The sequence below is a fragment of the Microtus pennsylvanicus genome, chromosome 15 (genome assembly GCF_037038515.1).
Source record: "Microtus pennsylvanicus isolate mMicPen1 chromosome 15, mMicPen1.hap1, whole genome shotgun sequence".
Taxonomy (NCBI): domain Eukaryota; kingdom Metazoa; phylum Chordata; class Mammalia; order Rodentia; family Cricetidae; genus Microtus; species Microtus pennsylvanicus.
The window spans coordinates 29,538,726-29,557,880 of record NC_134593.1 but is presented as its reverse complement, the minus strand read 5'-3'; the positions used below and the strand labels follow the sequence as shown (position 1 = coordinate 29,557,880).

Genomic DNA, 19,155 nt, shown 5'->3' with positions numbered 1-19,155 from the left:
GTGTGTGTGTGTGTCACTATGTTTATGTATACACATTATATACCTATAGCTATGTATACATTCGATAAAATTAGGAAAATATGGCAAGATAGGGTTATAGATACTGTCTCTGGTCCAATATCTCAGGAGGAGAAAAAGGTAATGTATTGATTCTTATTTTACTCAGATATTAATGCACCATAAATTTCTGTTCACATAATTTGGATTTGGGGCTCCTGTTTTGATTTAAAAATGGCTTTCCCCAGATCTGGCATCTGTTTGGAAGTAAGCTAAGGACTTTTCCCAAGTCATTGCAAGGGTGAAAAGCAAGTTACCAGAACTAGATGGTGGTGTGCAGCCTGACATCCTGTGCCTTTTCAGTTCTTAACCTATACTCAAAGTTAGGACTTTTTTAATTAAAGGAATTTCTTTTGATGTTGGTAACAAAGGGAATCTGCCTTTGGGCTTTTAGGAGCATTTATTAAAGTTTTTTGTTTGCTTTTATTTTAAACAGATGTTATACTCACATCTGGATCTACTTTTGAAATATCAGTGTAAGGATGTAACTATAAGAAGGTACAAAATTAACCAGACGGTGATGGAACATGCTTTTAATCCCAGCACTCAGGAGGCAGAGGCAGGTGGATCTCTGAGTTAGAAGCCAGCTTGGTTTACAGAGGGAGTTCCATGACAACCGAGACTACACAGACAAACTGTCTCAAAACAGCAACAAAATAATAAATTAAAAAATACAAAATAGTTCAATAATTCAAACATTTTTACATAAACTAAGATAATAATAATTTACTTACACATCTCTAAAGTAATGATCAGAAAAGAAAGAGCTGGGGAAATGACTCAGTGGCTTAAAACTGTTGTTGCAGAGGACCCAGGTTCAGTTCCGAGCACCCACATAGCAGCTCACAATTCTCCTCAACTCCAGTTCCAGGGGATCTAGTGCCCTCTGCTGGTCTCCTGAGGCACCAGCATGTATTCAGTGCATATGTGTGGATACACACAGGAAAACCATTCATGCACATAAAAGTAATAAAGCTTTTAAGAAGAATAGAACAAAATGAGCAGAAAGGTTTCTGATACAGAAATAGTTCTCAGTTCTGTGGGGACAGTTCCACATGAGGAAGGACCTGGAACCACTCTATCCTAGAAGCCCATGGATCATAAAAACTTTACTGGCAGAATCTGAGGTTCCTAGAAGGACCCTCAGAGAAGCCCAAAGCCGTAGCCTCCCATCAGGAAATAAGATGCTGCCTAATAATTGACAGCTGGCAGCCAGCTGCACTTTCAGGTTCCCAGGGCTACAGAGCTAGAAAGTTAATCCAGAGACGCACTTTAGAAATGGAAGGAAGTTCTCATGGATGGAATCTTCAGACTTGCCTGGAACCAGTGGCTTCCCTTTCTGACTCAGGGTCTGTGGGTGTGATAAGGTTCATCCTTTGACTGTGTCCTCTTTCGGTAGGTCGGATTAAGTATTCAGAACTGGTGTACGAAGCGTGTATGAACACATTCGACTGTCTTCCTCTCGCTGCTCTCTTAAACCAGCAGTTTCTCTGTGTGCACGGAGGAATGTCACCTGAAATCACTTGTTTAGACGACATAAGGAAAGTAAGTAATTGTTCATTGTTTTCACAGGGGATGTTGTTACATTTCTGTTCTTTATCCCAGCCAGTTAATATATATATCATATATATCATATAATATAACTGAAATTAAAAGAAAATACAATCAAAAGTAGAAAAACAGAACTTACCCATGATCTTGTCACTGCTGCATAGCTCTTAGTAACACTTGAGATATGTAACACCCGATTTGGTGTTACAACCTCGGTACAGTTCGCGTGCCACTGTACCTAACGCGAGTTGGGCAAAGGCCTGGAGGTTGAAAAGAACACACAGAGAGACTAGGATCATTCGAAAGGAGATCAGCCGAATGCCCTGCAGCTAACCACCAGGCGGGGCAGGCATAGCACAGAAACACACAGGAAGCTTAGTTAGTTGATCATAAACTGTCCCTGTGAATGCACCACAGGAATAAGGGAGACCAGGGCCCTACAGGTCCCCCTTTTGTATAAATTATGACTAAGTCTGTCTTGGGTGGCATTGGACGTTAGGCAATACCCCTTACCTGTCATGGGAAGGCATCCAGGTCAAAACACATTTCCTGTCTTAGGTTGAGGCAGCCCCCCAAAAGCCTTTCCCGTCTTTGGCTCACTAGTCATCCATCACTGAGTTCAGCCAGATTTGTGCTGAAAGATTCTCTGGGGCAATAGCTAAGAGGACTTGCCACGTGGCAACATTGACCTGAGCTTGCCTTTGGCTCTGGCATCATAACCATGAAGATGATGCTCCAGCACATGTAAGCATCCCTTAAAGAGACTGTGCTTGCTCAATCCTTAATAATTCTGCCCAAATTGGAGCCCTTTAAGTAAGGTCTCAGCGCTGGTGAAAATAACCCTGGTATAGCTAACTAGAATAATTTTAAGAGCCAATTTGTAAATAGTACACCTCAGGGTCCGTGAATAACTGCAATAAGCTTATTACTGTAACATCTAGCAGTGGTCTTTAACCACAACTAAGAGCAAAATTAACTGTAATATTTATTTGTAAATTTAGCTCAATATGAATGCTACGGCATTTGCAACCTGCCCTGAGAAGGTATCCTTTGTGCTAGCAGGAAGCAACTGACTGACTAATGAAAAATCCAGCAGCTTTAGCTGCTGTGGCAGCAACAGCTGTGGCTGCCGATATCACGGGATGGGTAGATGGGTAGACGGGTAGAAGGGTAGAGGAACAATCCTTGGCACTCGGACCACCGCAGCCAGCTCCTCAGGAAACCAGCAACTCTTCAGTTGGCAAGCCAGAATCTCTTTCATCTCTCGGCTCTGTCCTGTCTTCAGGCTTCTGGACAGGAAAATCCACAGCACGCACCAGCTGCTCAGGTACCCATATTGGTTTGTCATCATCTTGCGGGAAAACACAAACAGTCCCTCTTCCCCACACCAGTACAGGATCTGGACCATGCCAGGTGCCATCTGATAGATTCTTCCATTTGACATGAGGCATCCCGGAAGAATCTGGCCGCCAATGCCTGTCAGCGGCGGTATGAGATTGAGCATCAACAGTCAAAAAATTTAAAATGTATAAAATAAAAGATAAATGATCTCTGGGGGTGGAACCATATTCCCCCTTTTTTGTTTTATGCAAATAGGCTTTGAGCGTACGATGCGCTCGCTCCACTATAGCTTGTCCTTGAGGATTATAAGGTATTCCAATTTTGTGAGAAATAGAAAACTCAGAGCAAAATTTAGCAAAGCCAGTGCTAGTATAGGCTGGTCCATTATCAGTCTTAACAGTTTTAGGAACTCCCATGTAGGCAAAAGCCTGGAGACAATGACTTTTAACATCTCGTAATCTTTCTCCTGTGTGAGCTTAGACAAAAATGAGATGAGAATATGTATCTACGGTTACGTGAACATATTGCATGCGCCCAAAAGAAGGAACATGGGTGACATCCATTTGCCATAAATGATTAGGCGCAAGCCCATGAGGATTAACTCCCAAATGGGGAACAATTAAAAGTTCTGTACACAGAGAGCACTTTTTAACAATATTAGTGGCTTGCTCTCGAGATATCTTAAAATGAAATCTTAAAGATCCAGCATTGAGATCAAAACGATTATAAGCTTTTTCTGTAGCTTCATAAGATTCCTGACTCATTACATAAATTTGACGAGTAAGCTGATCAGCCAAAGCGTTTCCCTCACTCAAAGGACCAGGGAGGTCAGTATGAGCCCGCAAATGCCCTGCGTAAATGGGTACAGATCGGGCCCAAAGCAAAGTTTAAATAGCCAATAACTGCATCTGGACTCGAGATACAGAGGCAATATAAGCTGCAGTTTCCAACGGTGCAAGAATTTTGCTTATATACTGACTGTCAGTAAAAAGGTTAAATGGAATATCAGCATATTTCTCTAGGGCCATCTGGACAGCAACCAATTCAGCCACCTGAGCAGAGTTAGTATTAACAGACTGAACATCAAAATCAGGAGGGGAGGCTACTACAGCTCTCCCGGTGGAGGATCCATCAGTAAACACATTTCGTGCCCCTGCCAGAGGCTGCAAAGAAATAATTTTAGGGAAACATACCGGATGATTTTTAAAGAAAGTGACTAACTTATCAGAAGGATAATGATTGTCTAACTTGCAGGGATTAGTGCATAAAAATAAAGTCCAATCTTCAGCAAAATTTTGCAACCAAGTTATTTCTGCCTGGGTATATGGTGTAATAACCTTATCAGGTAACATTCCAAAAGTTTGCAAACTAAGCTTATATCCTTTCTGAATAACACGTAGCACAGCTGATGGATATGAGATAACAATTTTTACAGGTGACACATGTTCATGCACCCACAGGATGGGTCCTTGCTGCCAAAAAACTCCAGTAGGACTATGCTTGGAGGGGAAAATTATCAACAGCAGTGGCTGACTATAGTCAATATAATTAATATGAGCAGAGGCAAGCTTTTCTTCAATTAAAGTAATACATTGCCTTGCTTGAGGTGTTAACTCACGAAAGGAGATTGGGTCTGGATTCTCCTGCAGAATGTCAAAAAGTGGTTTTAAGTCTCCAGTAGAGATTCCCAGACTGGGCCGGACCCAATTTAGGTCTCCAAGCAACTTTTGAAAATCAAAGTTTGTAGTTTATCTAGGCGAAGAGTAACTTTCTGCGGTTTTACTCCTGTCTGCAACAGCTGATGCCTCAAGTATTGATATGGAAACTGTTGTTGTACTTTTTCAAAAGCAATAACTAACCCAGCATGTGCTAGGCATTCTTGCAAGTCAGCAAAAGCCTCAAGGACTATTTCTGGGTCCTGTCCAGCTAATAGGATGTCATCCAAATAATGACTTAAATACAGTTGAGAATATTTATACCTTATAGGGGCACTAACCCGTTCCACAAACATTTGGCAAATTACAGAACTATTGGCCATACCCTGGGGCAATGTTACCCATTGGTAGCACTTGTATGGTTCTTTGAAATTTATAGACGGTACACTGAAAGCAAATTTATCAGAGTCTTTTGGATGCAAGGGAATGGTGAAAAAACAATCCTTCAGGTCAATAACTAAAAGATGATATCCTGAAGGAATACCCACAGGCTGAGGCAACCCAGGTTGAGTTGCCCCCATAATTTTCATGCAATCATTTACTGCTCTAAGATCTTGCAATAACCTCAATTTACCAGACTTTTTCTTAATAACAAAGATAGGGTTATTCCAGGGAGAAGTGGATGGCACTATGTGTCCTGCTTCTAGCTGTTCCTGGACTAGAGTACGAGCAGCCTGTAATTTCTCTTTACTCAGGGGCCATTGTTCTATCCAAACAGGTTTTTCAGTTTTCCATTTTATAGGAATGCTTTCTGGCTGCTCTGCAATGGCCCCTAGGAAAAATTTCCTAACCCTGCACTCTGTCCAGGTGACTGTTGTATTATTTTCTTGTCTGCTAAAATCTGCACATCTCCCTGCAGATTTTTGCCCAAACCCTGACCAGGACAAAGCCCTGCTTCGATAGCATACGCTGCACAGGTTCAGTGGTCAGAACTGCTCCCATAGCTTGCAAAACATCTCTTCCCCACAAATTAAGAGGAAGGTGTTCCAGGACAAATGGTTTAAAAATGCCCTTATGGGGCTGGAGAGATGGCTCAGAGGTTAAGAGCATTGCCTGCTCTTCCAAAGGTCCTGAGTTCAATTCCCAGCAACCACATGGTGGCTCACAGCCATCTGTAATGGGGTCTAGTGCCCTCCTCTGGCCTGCAGGTATACACACAGACAGAATATTGTATGCATAATAAATAAGTAAATAAATAAATATTTAAAAAAAATAAAAATGCCCTTATGGCCTTCTTCGTCCTCCCAATCTAAATATTGAGTACTGCACTCTGGAGAACTGGCCGTTCCTACTCCCTGCAAGGTTGTAGAGGCTGGCTGTAGAGGCCAAGCTGCAGGCCAGTGCTTTTTAGCAATCACTGAAGAATCAGCCCCTGTATCAGGAAGGCCTTGGAACCTTTTCCCATTGACTGTTAAAGTGAGTGTGGGGCGGTTCTCTAAACTAGAAACCCAAAAAGCTCCAGGGGATCCTGTGGAGCCAAATCCCTTGTCCCCTCGTTCTTGTTTAAAGAAAGGATTAGTAGAGCGAAACATGGGCAAAAGCACTGGTTGAGCTATTCTCGCTCCTTGAGGGATGACAAGGACTCCCGTACCAGCTTCAATCATAATTTTAATTTCTCCAGTATAATCACAGTCTATAATTCCTGGTAAAATTTTGATTCCCTTGAGCGCAGAACTACTTCTACCCAAAACTATACCTACTGAACCCTCTGGGATAGGTCCAAATACTCCAGTCCCCAAGGCCTGCACACCCATTTGTGGGGTCAATACTACTCGGGCAGAGGTACAGAGATCTAGTCCTGCACTTCCTGAGGTGCCTCCTACAAGGTTGTTGACAGTGAGGCATTTCTCTGAGGAATGAATCTGATGGGAGCAGCTGCTCCGCTCTTGGCCCCATACACTTATGTTTTGGGGGCCCCCGTTTTTTGACCTGGGGATAAGATTTCCTTGACTGCCCATCTTAGAGTGACAGTCGTTGGCCCAGTGAACTCCCTTTTGGCATTTTGGGCAAGTACCTGAATTTCCTCTAGGTTGATTAATTGCTCCTTTACCAGCAAGGCAGTTCCTTTTGAGGTGTCCTGACCTTCCGCATTGAATACAATTCCTAGGCCTAGCTCCACCTTGGCCTTCCTTAAGGGCAGAAACAATGACCTGGCCCATCACGTGGGTGCCATCAATGTCTCTGCATAATTGGATAAAGTCATTCAAATCTCCATCTCTATGGGGGCGTAAAACTTGCTGACAGAACTTGTTTGCATTTTTGAAGGCCAGGTGTTTAACGACTGGCAGAGCTGAATCCACATCCCCAAAAATGCGACTTCCCACCTGTAGAAGGTGGTCAATGAACTCAGAATAAGGTTCTGAAGATCCTTGAAGGATCTTAGAAAGCTGTTCTCATGATCCTTTGTTAGGTAAAGTTTTCCAAGCTTTAACGGCTGCTGCAGCTATCTGAGCATAAATTGCAGGATCTTAAGCAATCTGTGCTTCTAAGCTAGCATATTGTCCTTCACCAGTTAACATGTCAAGGTTATTCTGGGGGAAACCTGCTTCAGCATTTTTGCCTGCAGTCTTTTTGCAATTTTCCTGCATTTCACCTCTCCATAACAAGTAATCTCCCCCTGAAAGACAAGCCCTGCAAAGCTGCATCCAGTCACTGGGTATAAGGTTGAGTTCTGCAAAGGATTCCAATAAAGCTACAGTGAAAGGAGCATGAGCTCCATAGTCCACAACTGCTTTTTTTAACTGTTTAATATCCTTAAAGGCCAGAGGGTTATGTTGCCTGGCCCTCTGTCCCTGCTGATCAATCTTTTCCACAACAGGATAAATCTGCTTCTCTCCACTTAGATTATTTAACCTGTCCCGGATCTCTCGGATTTCTGCCTCTAAGTCCATAGGGGCAGAAGCAGTAGTGCAAGGATTATGCGGAGGGGTCTCATGGAGACATCTCCGTTTGCTTCCTTCCTTTCCTCTTTTTCTAACTTCTTTTTTATCAGTGTGATCTCCTTTTCTAAAATTTCTTCTTCTTCTTCTATATCCTTTCTATTACTTCCTGTTCCTAAAACTTCCTGTTCCTCAAAACTCTTAATAGAACTCACAGATTCTACTTCCTGAATCTCCTCAAGGGTTTTGTTTAAACTCTCTAATTGCTCTTTCACTTTAACATCATCACTGAGAAGAGCATCTCTGACCAAGCGCCATAGTGAAAATATCGCCATGGGGAATTCTTGTGGCCCTCGCTCTTTCAGTGCATTTTGAAGATCAGCCTTTACCTGCTCCCAATCAGTAATGTTAAAGCCCCCTGCATGTAGGAACCAGGGACTAAACTCTAAAACTGTCTTAATAATCTCTTGTGCTGTCTCAACTTTAATACCGGCGCCTTTATTTTCCAAAAGACCTAACAACTGGCCTGTTAACTGGCCCTTTAACACTGGAACAGAATAACTTGCACCCATAACTAATTCACCCTTGCCGCACAATTTCTTACCTGCTGGCCAGCCTTCCCGAGGGCGACCTCTCAGGGATCCCTACTTCCCGATCTCGCACATGGGTCTAGTTGCCGATGATCATCTCGCTGGGGCCTCCAATTGTAACACCCGATTTGGTGTTACAACCTCGGTACAGTTCGCGTGCCACTATACCTAACGCGAGTTGGGCAAAGGCCTGGAGGTTGAAAAGAACACACAGAGAGACCAGGGTCATTCGAAAGGAGATCAGCCGAATGCCCTGTAGCTAACCACCAGGCGGGGCAGGCATAGCACAGAAACACACAGGAAGCTTAGTTAGTTGATCATAAACTGTCCCTGGAATGCACCACAGGAATAAGGGAGACCAGGGCCCTACAGAGATATATGTATTTCTTACTTCTTTCTCTTTTTAAAATTATTTTTTTTTTTGAGACAAGATTTCTCAATGTAGCTGTGGCAGTCCTGGAACTTGCTCTATAGACCAGGCTGGCTTCCAACTCAGAGATCCACCTGCCTATGTCTCTGTGCTGGGATTAAAGGTGTGCGCCACCACCAGCTGCTCTTAAAATAATTGCCGGGCTGTGGTGGCGCACGCCTTTAATCCCAGCACTCGGGAGGCAGAGGCAGGCGGATCTCTGTGAGTTCGAGGCCAGCCTGGTCTACAAGAGCTAGTTCCAGGACAGGCACCAAAGCTACAGAGAAACCCTGTCTCGAAAAACCAAAAAAAAAAAAAAATTAAATCTTAATGACTAAAAATATACTATTTTTATAATTCTGAAACTTTAAAATTATTTGTATGTTTTAAACAGAATCTTTCTGTAAAGTCTTGAACCTAAGACAATTCTCCTGCCTCATCCACTAAAATGTTAGAATTATTCAACATATGCCACCATGCCTAGCTTGAAAACTTTAAATTATATTCCAGTGTTCAAGGAACACAAAAGTGTCCTTGACCATCCCTTAACCTTTAGTATTTAGTACATTGTGTTTGCAAAATGAGGAAATTTGAATAAGTGCTCTAAGCTCTGCCAGTTCTGAAATACATTGACTTTAACGTCTAAATGGTATGGGTTGGTTGCTCCATTTGATTTACACAGTGACTATTTCCAGGATTCTGTGTCTTTGTGACTGGGGGAAAGGAGCAGCCTTGTGTGCTTGCACTGTTGCTTGTGGCGCCTCCTCACACTCATACCCTCTCAGTTCTCACACAGAGACAAAGTCGATTGTGATAAAAAGCTCCCCTCTCACTCAGCAGAAGCCCTCTTCTTGACTCTCAGATGTTCCCGTCTGTTCAAAACCTAAGTACTGGGAGCTGGAGAGATGGCTCAGAGGTTAAGAGCATTGCCTGCTCTTCCAAAGGTCCTGAGTTCAATTCCCAGCAACCACATGGTGGCTCACAACCATCTGTAATGGGGTCTGGTGCCCTCTTCTGACCTGCAGACATACACACAGACGTAATATTGTATACATAATAAATAAATATTTAAAAAAAGCCTAAATACTTATATTCTTTGATTTTTGTGTGTTTGTTTTTAAGTTAAAGCAGCATTGACTAAAAATGGAAGTTAATAACAAATATTAAAATGTTGTCACTGCATAAAGTGGGAAGAATAAAAAGCCTGTGGTAAAGAAAACCTCTCCTTTGAAATAAAGTAAGCAGTGGAAGAATCACTGTCAAGCATTCCTAAACTGAAATTAAATTAGTCTCTAAGAGTTTGTGGCTGCCGATTTCACGTTTGAGTTGAGTGCCTGCTGCACTAGATTAGCACAGAAGGAGGTCTGTTCTACAGGATTCTCAGATGACAGAAACAGGACACTGCAAACCTTTATGACAGAGCACTCATTCTCCCAGGACTGTCCTTTGGGCTCACTGCCCCATCGTTAGTGCATTCCTTAGGTAGAGGGGACTTTTGACCTGTCTGCTTCCAGGAACCCTTTTGCTTTCCTGATGTTTTCCCCCCTCTTTTGGCTCTTGTGTGTCTTCTAGTTAGATAGGTTTACTGAGCCTCCTGCTTTTGGGCCGGTGTGTGACCTGCTCTGGTCTGACCCCTCAGAAGAGTATGGCAGTGAGAAGACCCTGGAGCATTATACCCACAACACTGTCCGCGGCTGCTCCTACTTCTTCAGGTAAGCCGGTCCTCGGAGGGGAGAGCGCTGAGACAATGGGTTCTGGCCGGTATGTGTGTATGTCTGTGGGTATATAGGCAGTTGTGAACCACCAATGTGGGTGCTCCAAACTGAACTTGGGTCTTCTGCAAGAGGAGTATACACAATCTATTTTATGAAATTAATATTTTAAAAAATATTTTTAAAAGTTTTTGTGTATAAGTGTTGTACCTGCATATCCATCTCTGGACCACCTGTGTGTCTGGGGCTCTCTGAGGTCTGATCCCTAGAACTGGAGTTGTGGAGCCAGCAGCCAAGTGGATGCTAAAACTGAATCTGGGTCCACTGAAGGAACAGAGAGTGTTCTCAACCACTGAATCATCTCTCCAGCCCTGATTTTATGAAATTAGCTTTTTTTTTTTTTGAGACAGGGTTTCTCTGTGTAGCCCTGGCTGTCCTGTAGCTTCAGGAGGCTGTGTAGCTTCAGGAGGGCGTGGTCCATCATACCATATTGGGATAGGAAGCAATCCACAAGGTCTCATCCTCTGTGAAAACAAAAGAAGAAACTCCTTTCCAAAGCATCATGTCCTTAGATCCGAATTTTAAAGTCAAAGTATTTTCAAAATATCTATGTTGGATTAGTTCAGCAGCATTAATAAACAAATATCTTTTAGCAGCTGTTGCTCCTTCCTCAGCATTCAAACAATTCAAAGAGAGCATAATAGCATACAGTATCAAGATTCTCTGTGTATTTTCCATCTTTGTGCGGCTTTATTTTAACCTTTAATCCCAGTGCTTGAGAGACAGAGACATACAGATCTCTGTGAGTTAGAGGCTAGACTGATCTACATAGTAAGTGCCACACCTACCAAGGACTACATAGAAAGACTCTGTAGATAACTTTACTTTTTCTACAGAGAGTGTGATTCTGAAGATCTGGGCCAAGGGATCCTATTATGTAGTGAGAAGCGCCCCAGCTTTTAGAATGTCTGGCGTAGATGAAAATAAAAAAATTAATAGGGCTGGGCTGTGGTGGTGCATGCCTTTAACCCCAGCACTTAGAAGGTAGAGGCAGGTGGATCTCTGTGAGTTCAAAGCTAGCCTGATCTACAAGAGCTAGTTCCAGGATAGCCTCCAAAAACTACAGAGAAACCTTGCCTCTCAAAAAAAAAAAAATGAATAGGACACTGTGATCTAAGCTTAGGACATTTCCTGGAAATTGGCTATTGTCCTAAAGCTCACATGGGAGCTTTTGGTGTGGTTTGCCAAGCAAAAAAATAAAAATAAATATAAAAAAAGAAAGGTTGAAATGTAAATTATTTTTAATTCCAGTGTTCTATCATGAAAAATAATGCAATTATTTTGTTCCCTAAAACATTTGCTGATTGGCTAAGATAATGCAATAACTAAATGAAGTAAGCATATACAAAAGAAGCCTTGATTTATTTGCCTTTAAACATTTTTGAAATAATATTTTTGTATTCTTCTCTGCCAACCTTTCTAGTGACTTATTTAGTGAAACAATTTAACTTTTCCTTCTTTTGACATTGCTTAAGAACTTAGCATCAAAAAAAAAAAAAAAAAGAACTTAGCATCATTGGGTAAATGTCATTTGGTACAGTTCCTGTGGTCACTTGCCAGCACCTCTTACAGTACCTAGGCCTTCCACCCCGAACCCTCTTTCTATAATCTGTCTTGGGGATTGCAGTGAATCCCCACTCACCTGAGATAACTGTTGCCCAGTCCGTCCTCACAGAGCTCTCAAGCTCTCATGAACATAAACTGCAGAACAACAGAACACGCTCTGACTTTTTCCCTGATCTTCATTTCTTTTGTTTTATGTGTATAAGTGGTTTTGCTCACATGTATGTTTATGTACCATGTCTGCCTGGTGTCTGTCCATGGAGGCCAGAAAAGGGCATCCGATCTCCTGGAACTGGAATTATGGAGGAAGGTGCTGAGAACCAAATCCAGGTCTTCGGCGAGTGCCGGAGGTGCTCTTGATGACTGAACTCCCCCTCCAGCCCTGTCCTGCATTCTGTTCCTATCTTTGTACTTTTGTCAGCTGTTCATTTCCGTGTTGGCAGTGGTACTCACGCACAGTGCCAAAGTGCTGTCCAGTGTTTGTGAGCACACATGGGGTAATGTAACTTACACAGAAAGTAGGTCTATACTGGATTTGCCAGGTGTGAGCTGTGTTACTGGCCATAAGTTAAATGTTAATGATTCCATAGCATATTTACATAAAATGTCCTTATACAGAAAGAATATCTGAAACACATAAGTGGTTGATGAAAATACTATGGCCAAAGGTTCCTAGAAATCTTTTTAGTTTTTCGAGACAGGGTTTTTCTGTGTAATAGTCCTAGAACTCGCTTTGTAGACCAGGCTGGCCTCAAACTCACTGAGATCCACCTGCCTCTGCCTCCCTAGTGCTGGAATTACAGGTGTGTGCCACCACCACCTGGCTAGCTCCTAGGAATCTTAAAGTACATTTAGCCTACAGGAACAATGCCTCATGGAATGACTCCTAGGTCTTAGGCTTTTCCAAAATTTTACAACCTTCTACCTCATCGCTAGGGCCTCCATAAAACCACTTCACAGTCTATGAATGGCTGACAGGCCATTGTTTCTATGACAGACAGGAGCAGGGACTTCTTGTTCTGCAATGGTGTGTAACGGGCGTAAATGAATGCAGACAGATTGTAAAAAATATATACAGCTTTAATGGGGAAATAGACTTACAGTACCACGGTTCTGCGGAGGGCACACTTGCCTGATTTATAAGTAAACATTCGCCCAAGGCGAACACGCCCTCTAAGGGGCTGGACTTATTCCTACAATGGTGAAAATGTTTATCCAAAAATTAAACTTTTTCCATTGAGGGAAAAGCGAAGTTGCCCCCTTTCTTTTTCAGACCATCCCAAGCTGGTCTCAAACTTACTATGTAGGAAAAGATGACCTTGAACTTGTGATTCTTTTGTCTCACTGGGATCATAAGTGTGTGTAGCATCCCTAGTATATAGTTCGGGGGTTAAATCCAGGACTTTGTGCATGCTAGGCAAGCACTGTCCCAATTCAAGAAACAAACTTTAAAAAAAATAAGTAATTAACATCTACACACTCAGGATAATTTTATATTCTCCAGTTCCTCCTATTTGTTATCCAGAAAAGTAAAAATAATAAGGCTGTTTTAGGATTATATGCAGATAGCATTAGAATATGGTATTCTAGGGCTGAAGAGATAACTCAGCAGTGAAGAGCACTGGCTGCTTTTTCAGAAGTCCTGAGTTCAATTCTCAGCAACCCCATGGAGGCTCATAACCATCTCTAGAGGGACCCCATGCCTTCTGCTGTTGTGCAGGCATACATGAAAGTAGAGCACTCATATACATAAAATACATAAATAAATAAATCTTTAGAAAAGAATATAGTGGTCTATAATATTAATATCTACTCCTAAAATAGACATGCATAGTATTATCTTAGTGTTGATATTACATATAAAGCTATAAGTAGATTCTTTTAAAAAAACTTCTCTAAAGGTTTGATGATTGAAGAAAGTCTGCACTCATTTTGTAGCATTTACTATATACAAACACATGCAGACATGCTGTTGTAGTATGTTTTTATATCAAAATACCAAGAAAAGTTTTGATTGTATCATTAGTGTTAAAATAAAATAGATTAAAGGATGGGTAAACTGTTTCTATTCTAAGGTATCCTCTTCAGGTTTGATAGTAATATGTATTATTGAAATAGAAATTATTGATTTCTGAACTTTTAATTAAAGTTCAGTGGTGGGGCTGGAGAGATGGCTCTGTGATTAAGAGCACTGACTCTTCTTCCAGAAGACCTGGGTTTAGTTCCCAGCACCCACATGTTGGCTCATAGTTGTAACTCTAGCTCCAGGGGATCTTCCCCCTGCCTTTGGCCTCTGCAGTTACCAGGTACACATACATACAATCAGGCAAAACTCTCATACATATAAAATAAATCTTGAAAAATTCAATAGTCTGTAGTATTTGTAATCTTAAAACAACTCTGAGATTGGGTTTTCCCTTTATTTCTATTAAAACCTAACTGCTGGAATTCTGTATTCTCATTTTCTTTTTCAGTTACCCTGCGGTTTGTGAATTTTTACAAAACAACAGTTTATTATCAATAATCAGAGCCCATGAAGCTCAGGATGCTGGGTAAGCTGCGCTAAAATTTTCACATATCCCCGCAGAGATTTTATTTTAGTGTGAAGATGCCTGAGCTCCCATGTCTTTTCCAGGTACCGAATGTACAGGAAGAGCCAAACAACGGGCTTTCCATCACTCATCACGATTTTCTCTGCCCCTAATTACCTCGATGTTTATAACAATAAAGGTAAAGAAGCCCAACAATATTTATATGTGAATTTGTTAGTAACTATGAGCTCTAGTTTAATTTTGTGTTTTATTTTTATTATTGTGTTCATTTACTTACTTTTATTTTTTGGTTCTATGGGTTGAACCCAAGACCTTGTGTTTTTGAAGCGCTCACTCTACCACTGGGTCATATCCTCAACATCTATTCTTAAGTACAAAATTTCAGTCAGATAAAAAGGTCTTGGGTAGAGGTGTGGCTCTGTGGTAAAGCATGTGTTTGGCTTTGGAAAGACCTTAGCATCGATCTCCTCATGCTTCAGTCTCCCAAGTGACAGGTCATAGGCATGCACTACCATATCTAGATGAAGAAGAGCTCTCTTATTTTTTTTTAAACAACCTTTTATACATACCAATCCCAGTTCCCCCCCCTCCCTTCTCCCACTCTCCCCACCTTTTCCACACTCCACCCCCCTCTCATTCACTCCTCAGAGAGGATAAGGCCTCCCATAGGGAGTCAACAAAGTCTGTTGAGGCAGGACCAAGGCCCTCTCCACTGTATCTAGGCTGAGTAAAGGTATCCTTCCATAGGGAATGGGCTCCAAAAAGCCAGTTGATGTAGTAGGGATAAATCCTGATCCCTCTTCCAGTGACTCCACAAAGTGCCCAAGCCAACAACTGTCACCCACATTCAGAGAGCTTAGTTCGGTCCTGTGCAGGTTCCCCAGCTGTCAGTCTAGAGTCAGTGAGCTCCTACTAGCTCGGGTCAGCTGTTTCTGTGGGTTTCCCCATCATGGTCTTGACCCCTTTGCTCACATTATCACTCCTTCCTCTCTTTGACTGAACTCTGGGAGCTCAGCCCAGTGCTTAGCTGTGGATCTCTGCATCTGTTTCCATCAGTTACTGGATGAGGTTCTATGATGACAAATAAGATAGTCATCAATCTGATTACAGGGGAAGGCCAGTTCAGGCACCCTCTCTACTATTGCTTAGATTCTTAGCTGGGATTATCCTTGTGGATTCCTGGGAATTTCCCTAGTGCCAAGTTTCTCGCTAACCCCATAATGACCTCCCTTTTTCAAGATAGCTCTTTCCTTGTTCTTGCTCTCTGTCCTTCCCCCAACTTGACCATCCCATTCCCTCATGTTCTCTTTCCCTCTCCCCTCCTTTCCCATCCCCCCACCATGCTCCCAATTTACTCAGGAGATCTTGTCTATTTCCCTTTCCCAGGGATCCATGTATGTCTCTCTTAGGGTCCTCCTTGTTCCCCAGCTTCTCTGGGATCGTGGACTATAGACTGGTATCCTTTGCTTTATGTCTAATATCTACTTATGAGTGAGTACATACCATGTTTGTCTTTCTGGGTCTGGGTAACTTCACTCAGGATGGTTTTTTTCTATTTTCATCCATTTGCCTGCAAATTTCAAGATGTCATTGTTTTTCTTTACTCCATTGTGTAAATGTACCACATTTGAAGAAGATATCTTATTGGAACAAAGGTCAATAAATTTAGAGTACAAACTACTGCTTGGCCTTCATCTCCTAAGAGATCTTTAGTGTATAAATACTGATTATAGTGGAAAACTGTAACATAACAGAGTCATGTTAGAACAGTTAGTGTAAGTTAATAATACTACCTCAAAATAGTTACCATTTGATGACACTTTATTTTGTTTGGTATTTTAAAATGGGGACTCGCTGTATGGCCCAGGGCAGCCTCAAACTCACCATCCTGCTTTGGCCTCCCCAGTACTGGGATTTAGACATTTATCATTATAACTGGCTCAACTCAACATTTGATGGTTTTTATCATTTATCATTTACCTGGCTCAACATTTGGTGTTTTTTGATTTTGTTGTAGTTGTTGTTGTTTTTTGTTTTGGTTTCTTTTCTTCGAGATAGGGTTTCTCTATGTAGCCCTGGCTGTCCTGGAACTCACTCTGTAGACTAGGCTGACCTCAAACTCAGAGATCTGCCTACCTCTGTCTCCCAAGTTCTGGGATTAAGGGTGTGAGCCACCACAGCCCGGCCTTCATATACCTTTTCCTCATAATTTCACCAATGAAAAGTGCTGTTCTAATTTGCATTTCTAATTAGCAGTAAGTTTAAAAATATTTTACATTTATTTATTACTTTTCATGTGAATATGTGTTCATGTGGAATTAGGAACTTTTAAAACTATAAAGAAGCCTTTCTCATTGCCCAGCTTTTTGGTTGGGTGTTGTCCCTTATCTGAGGCAGGAAGATGGTGGCTGCAAAGACAAAAAAGTCTCTAGCCAGGCGAAGGTGCTGCACATCTTTAATCCCAGCACTCAGGAGGCACAGGCAGGTGGATCTCTGTGAGTTCAAGGCCAACCTGTTCTACAGAATGAGTTCTAGGACAGCCAAGGCTTTATAGAGAAACTCTATATCGGAAAAACAAAACAAAACAACAACAAAAAAACAGACTCTGAAGATAGTCCGACAGGGCAAAATGAAATTGGTTATCCTCACCAACTGCCTAGAAAATCTGAAATAGAATACCATGCTTTGTTGGCTGAAACTGGTGCCCATCGCTACAGTGGCAATAACATTAAATTGGACACAGTATGTGGGAAATACTACAGAGTTTGCACATTGCCTATCATTAACCCAAGTGATTCTGATATTAGAAGCATGCCAGAACAGATTGGTTGAAAAGTAAACCTGGAAAGTTTTTCTTTAATAAAACTTTGCCAGAGCTGATTAAAAACAAAAACAAAACAAATGTACAGAAAATCAGCTTGGTACAGGTAGGCATGCACCTGTGTGACAGGGTACTGTTAAGTGTCCATAGACACCCTCAGAATTCTGAGGATAGAAGAAACTGGTTGTTTTGCTTTGTTGGGTTTTTTTATTGTTGTTTGTTTTGTTTGGTGTTTTTGATTTTTTCAAGACAGTATTTCTCTGTGTAATGGTCCTGACTGCCCTGGAACTCATTTTGTGGACCAGGCTGACCTTGAATTCACAGAAATTTGCCTACCTCTGCCTCCCTAGTGCTGTGATCAAAGGCATGCACTACCACCACCTGGCAGAAACTGCCAGGTTTTTTGTTTGTTTGTATTTGTTTTTTTGTTTTTGTTCTCAAGACAGAGTTTCTCTAACAGTCCTGGCTGTCCTGGCACTTGCTTTGTAAGACCAGGCTGGCCTCAGACTCACTGTGATCCATCTGCCTCTGCCTCCCATGTGTTGGGATTAAAGGCATGTGCCACCACTGCCTGACAAGAAACTGCTATTTTTAAAATTTACTGTGAGGAGAGATTTTACCCTTAAACATTAATTATAAGTTGTTCAAGGTTTATAATTTTATAGCCTCCCACTGTGAATTGATAAATTTCTGGAGGGTTTATAAGAGGGTTTGACAGTGGCTCATGACTAGCTAAACAAGTCTGTCTATTCAATGGGTGATATTTGCGCTTAGAGGTGATTACAGCTGTTTGGCCAGTAAATGGAAATTATGGGAAGTTTTTCTTTGTTGAACCTGAGGTTTATTTAATAGCTAATGTACAGCAAACACATTGTCTTCCATGTTTTGACCGTGTCAACTCCTCAGGTAACTTTATTCCTTGTGATAATCCCCACGAGAATGAACCCTGCACAATTCTTTAAACTTGTCAAGCTCTCCCGACCTTGTCCTGAATTTACAAATGGGAAATAAGTTATTGAAGTCTGTAACTAGCCCACAGCTGGGCAAAGCACAGTAGCTGCAACGGCGTGGTTCTCTGTGCCCAAGGGTCTTGTGTTTTACTTTTTAGCTGCAGTGTTGAAATACGAAAACAATGTCATGAACATCAGGCAGTTTAACTGTTCTCCACACCCCTACTGGCTTCCAAATTTCATGGATGTTTTCACATGGTCTTTGCCTTTCGTTGGAGAAAAAGGTAAGAGAATCCCAGTACGCATCTGAACACCGCCAGCTTTCTCCTGACCAGCCACGAGATATTTTACATTCCTGAAGTTTATCAGAAACGGGCGCTAATTTTGTTGTTTTCTACGAAGATTTTGTGTGGCGGGCAGAGGATAACTTGTGGAGTTGGTTCTCTCCTTTCACCTTTACATGAGTTTTAAGGATTGAACTTGGGTCACCAGGTTTGCGCAGGAACACCTTGATCCGCTGAGCTCTCAGAGAGATTTTTAAATGACATTAGTATTCTATTATGGTTTTCTTATCTGAAACACCAATTTAAAGCAACTGTCCTGTGCGATCAAGTTATTAAAGTAATATGGTCACTATTCTATTTTTTTATGAATTATCAGTGCTAAAGGGAATTAGACAGGATTTGTTGTCTTTGAGTTTTATGTGTATAGCTGTACAAGTGTACGGTACAAACATAACACCTAGTTACACAGTGAGCTGTATAGACATAAAACACAGTTACAGTGAGCTGTACAGACATAAAACAGTTACACAGTGAGCTATACAAACAAAACAAGTCTATTGGATATAGGCCTGTTGTAACTTCTTTGTAAAATGAGAAGAAATTTTTACTTGCATAACTGAGCCAAAGGTTCTGAACAGCCATCTAATAATGAAATCAAGTAATTCTGTGAT

The 19,155-nt window shown here is 41.6% G+C and overlaps 1 protein-coding gene across 5 annotated transcripts in view; it reads left to right on the top strand.

The window, feature by feature from the left end:
- Ppp3cc (protein phosphatase 3 catalytic subunit gamma) overlaps positions 1-19,155 on the top strand; it is a 74,915-nt gene that overhangs the window by 40,792 nt on the left and 14,968 nt on the right. For all 5 annotated transcript variants that reach the window (XM_075950010.1, XM_075950011.1, XM_075950008.1 and 2 more), the window contains exons 5-9: positions 1,457-1,602; positions 10,115-10,254; positions 14,352-14,429; positions 14,513-14,607; positions 18,359-18,484. In XM_075950010.1, the coding sequence (XP_075806125.1) occupies positions 1,457-1,602; positions 10,115-10,254; positions 14,352-14,429; positions 14,513-14,607; positions 18,359-18,484 (585 nt within the window). The remainder of the gene's footprint in view (positions 1-1,456; positions 1,603-10,114; positions 10,255-14,351; positions 14,430-14,512; positions 14,608-18,358; positions 18,485-19,155) is intronic.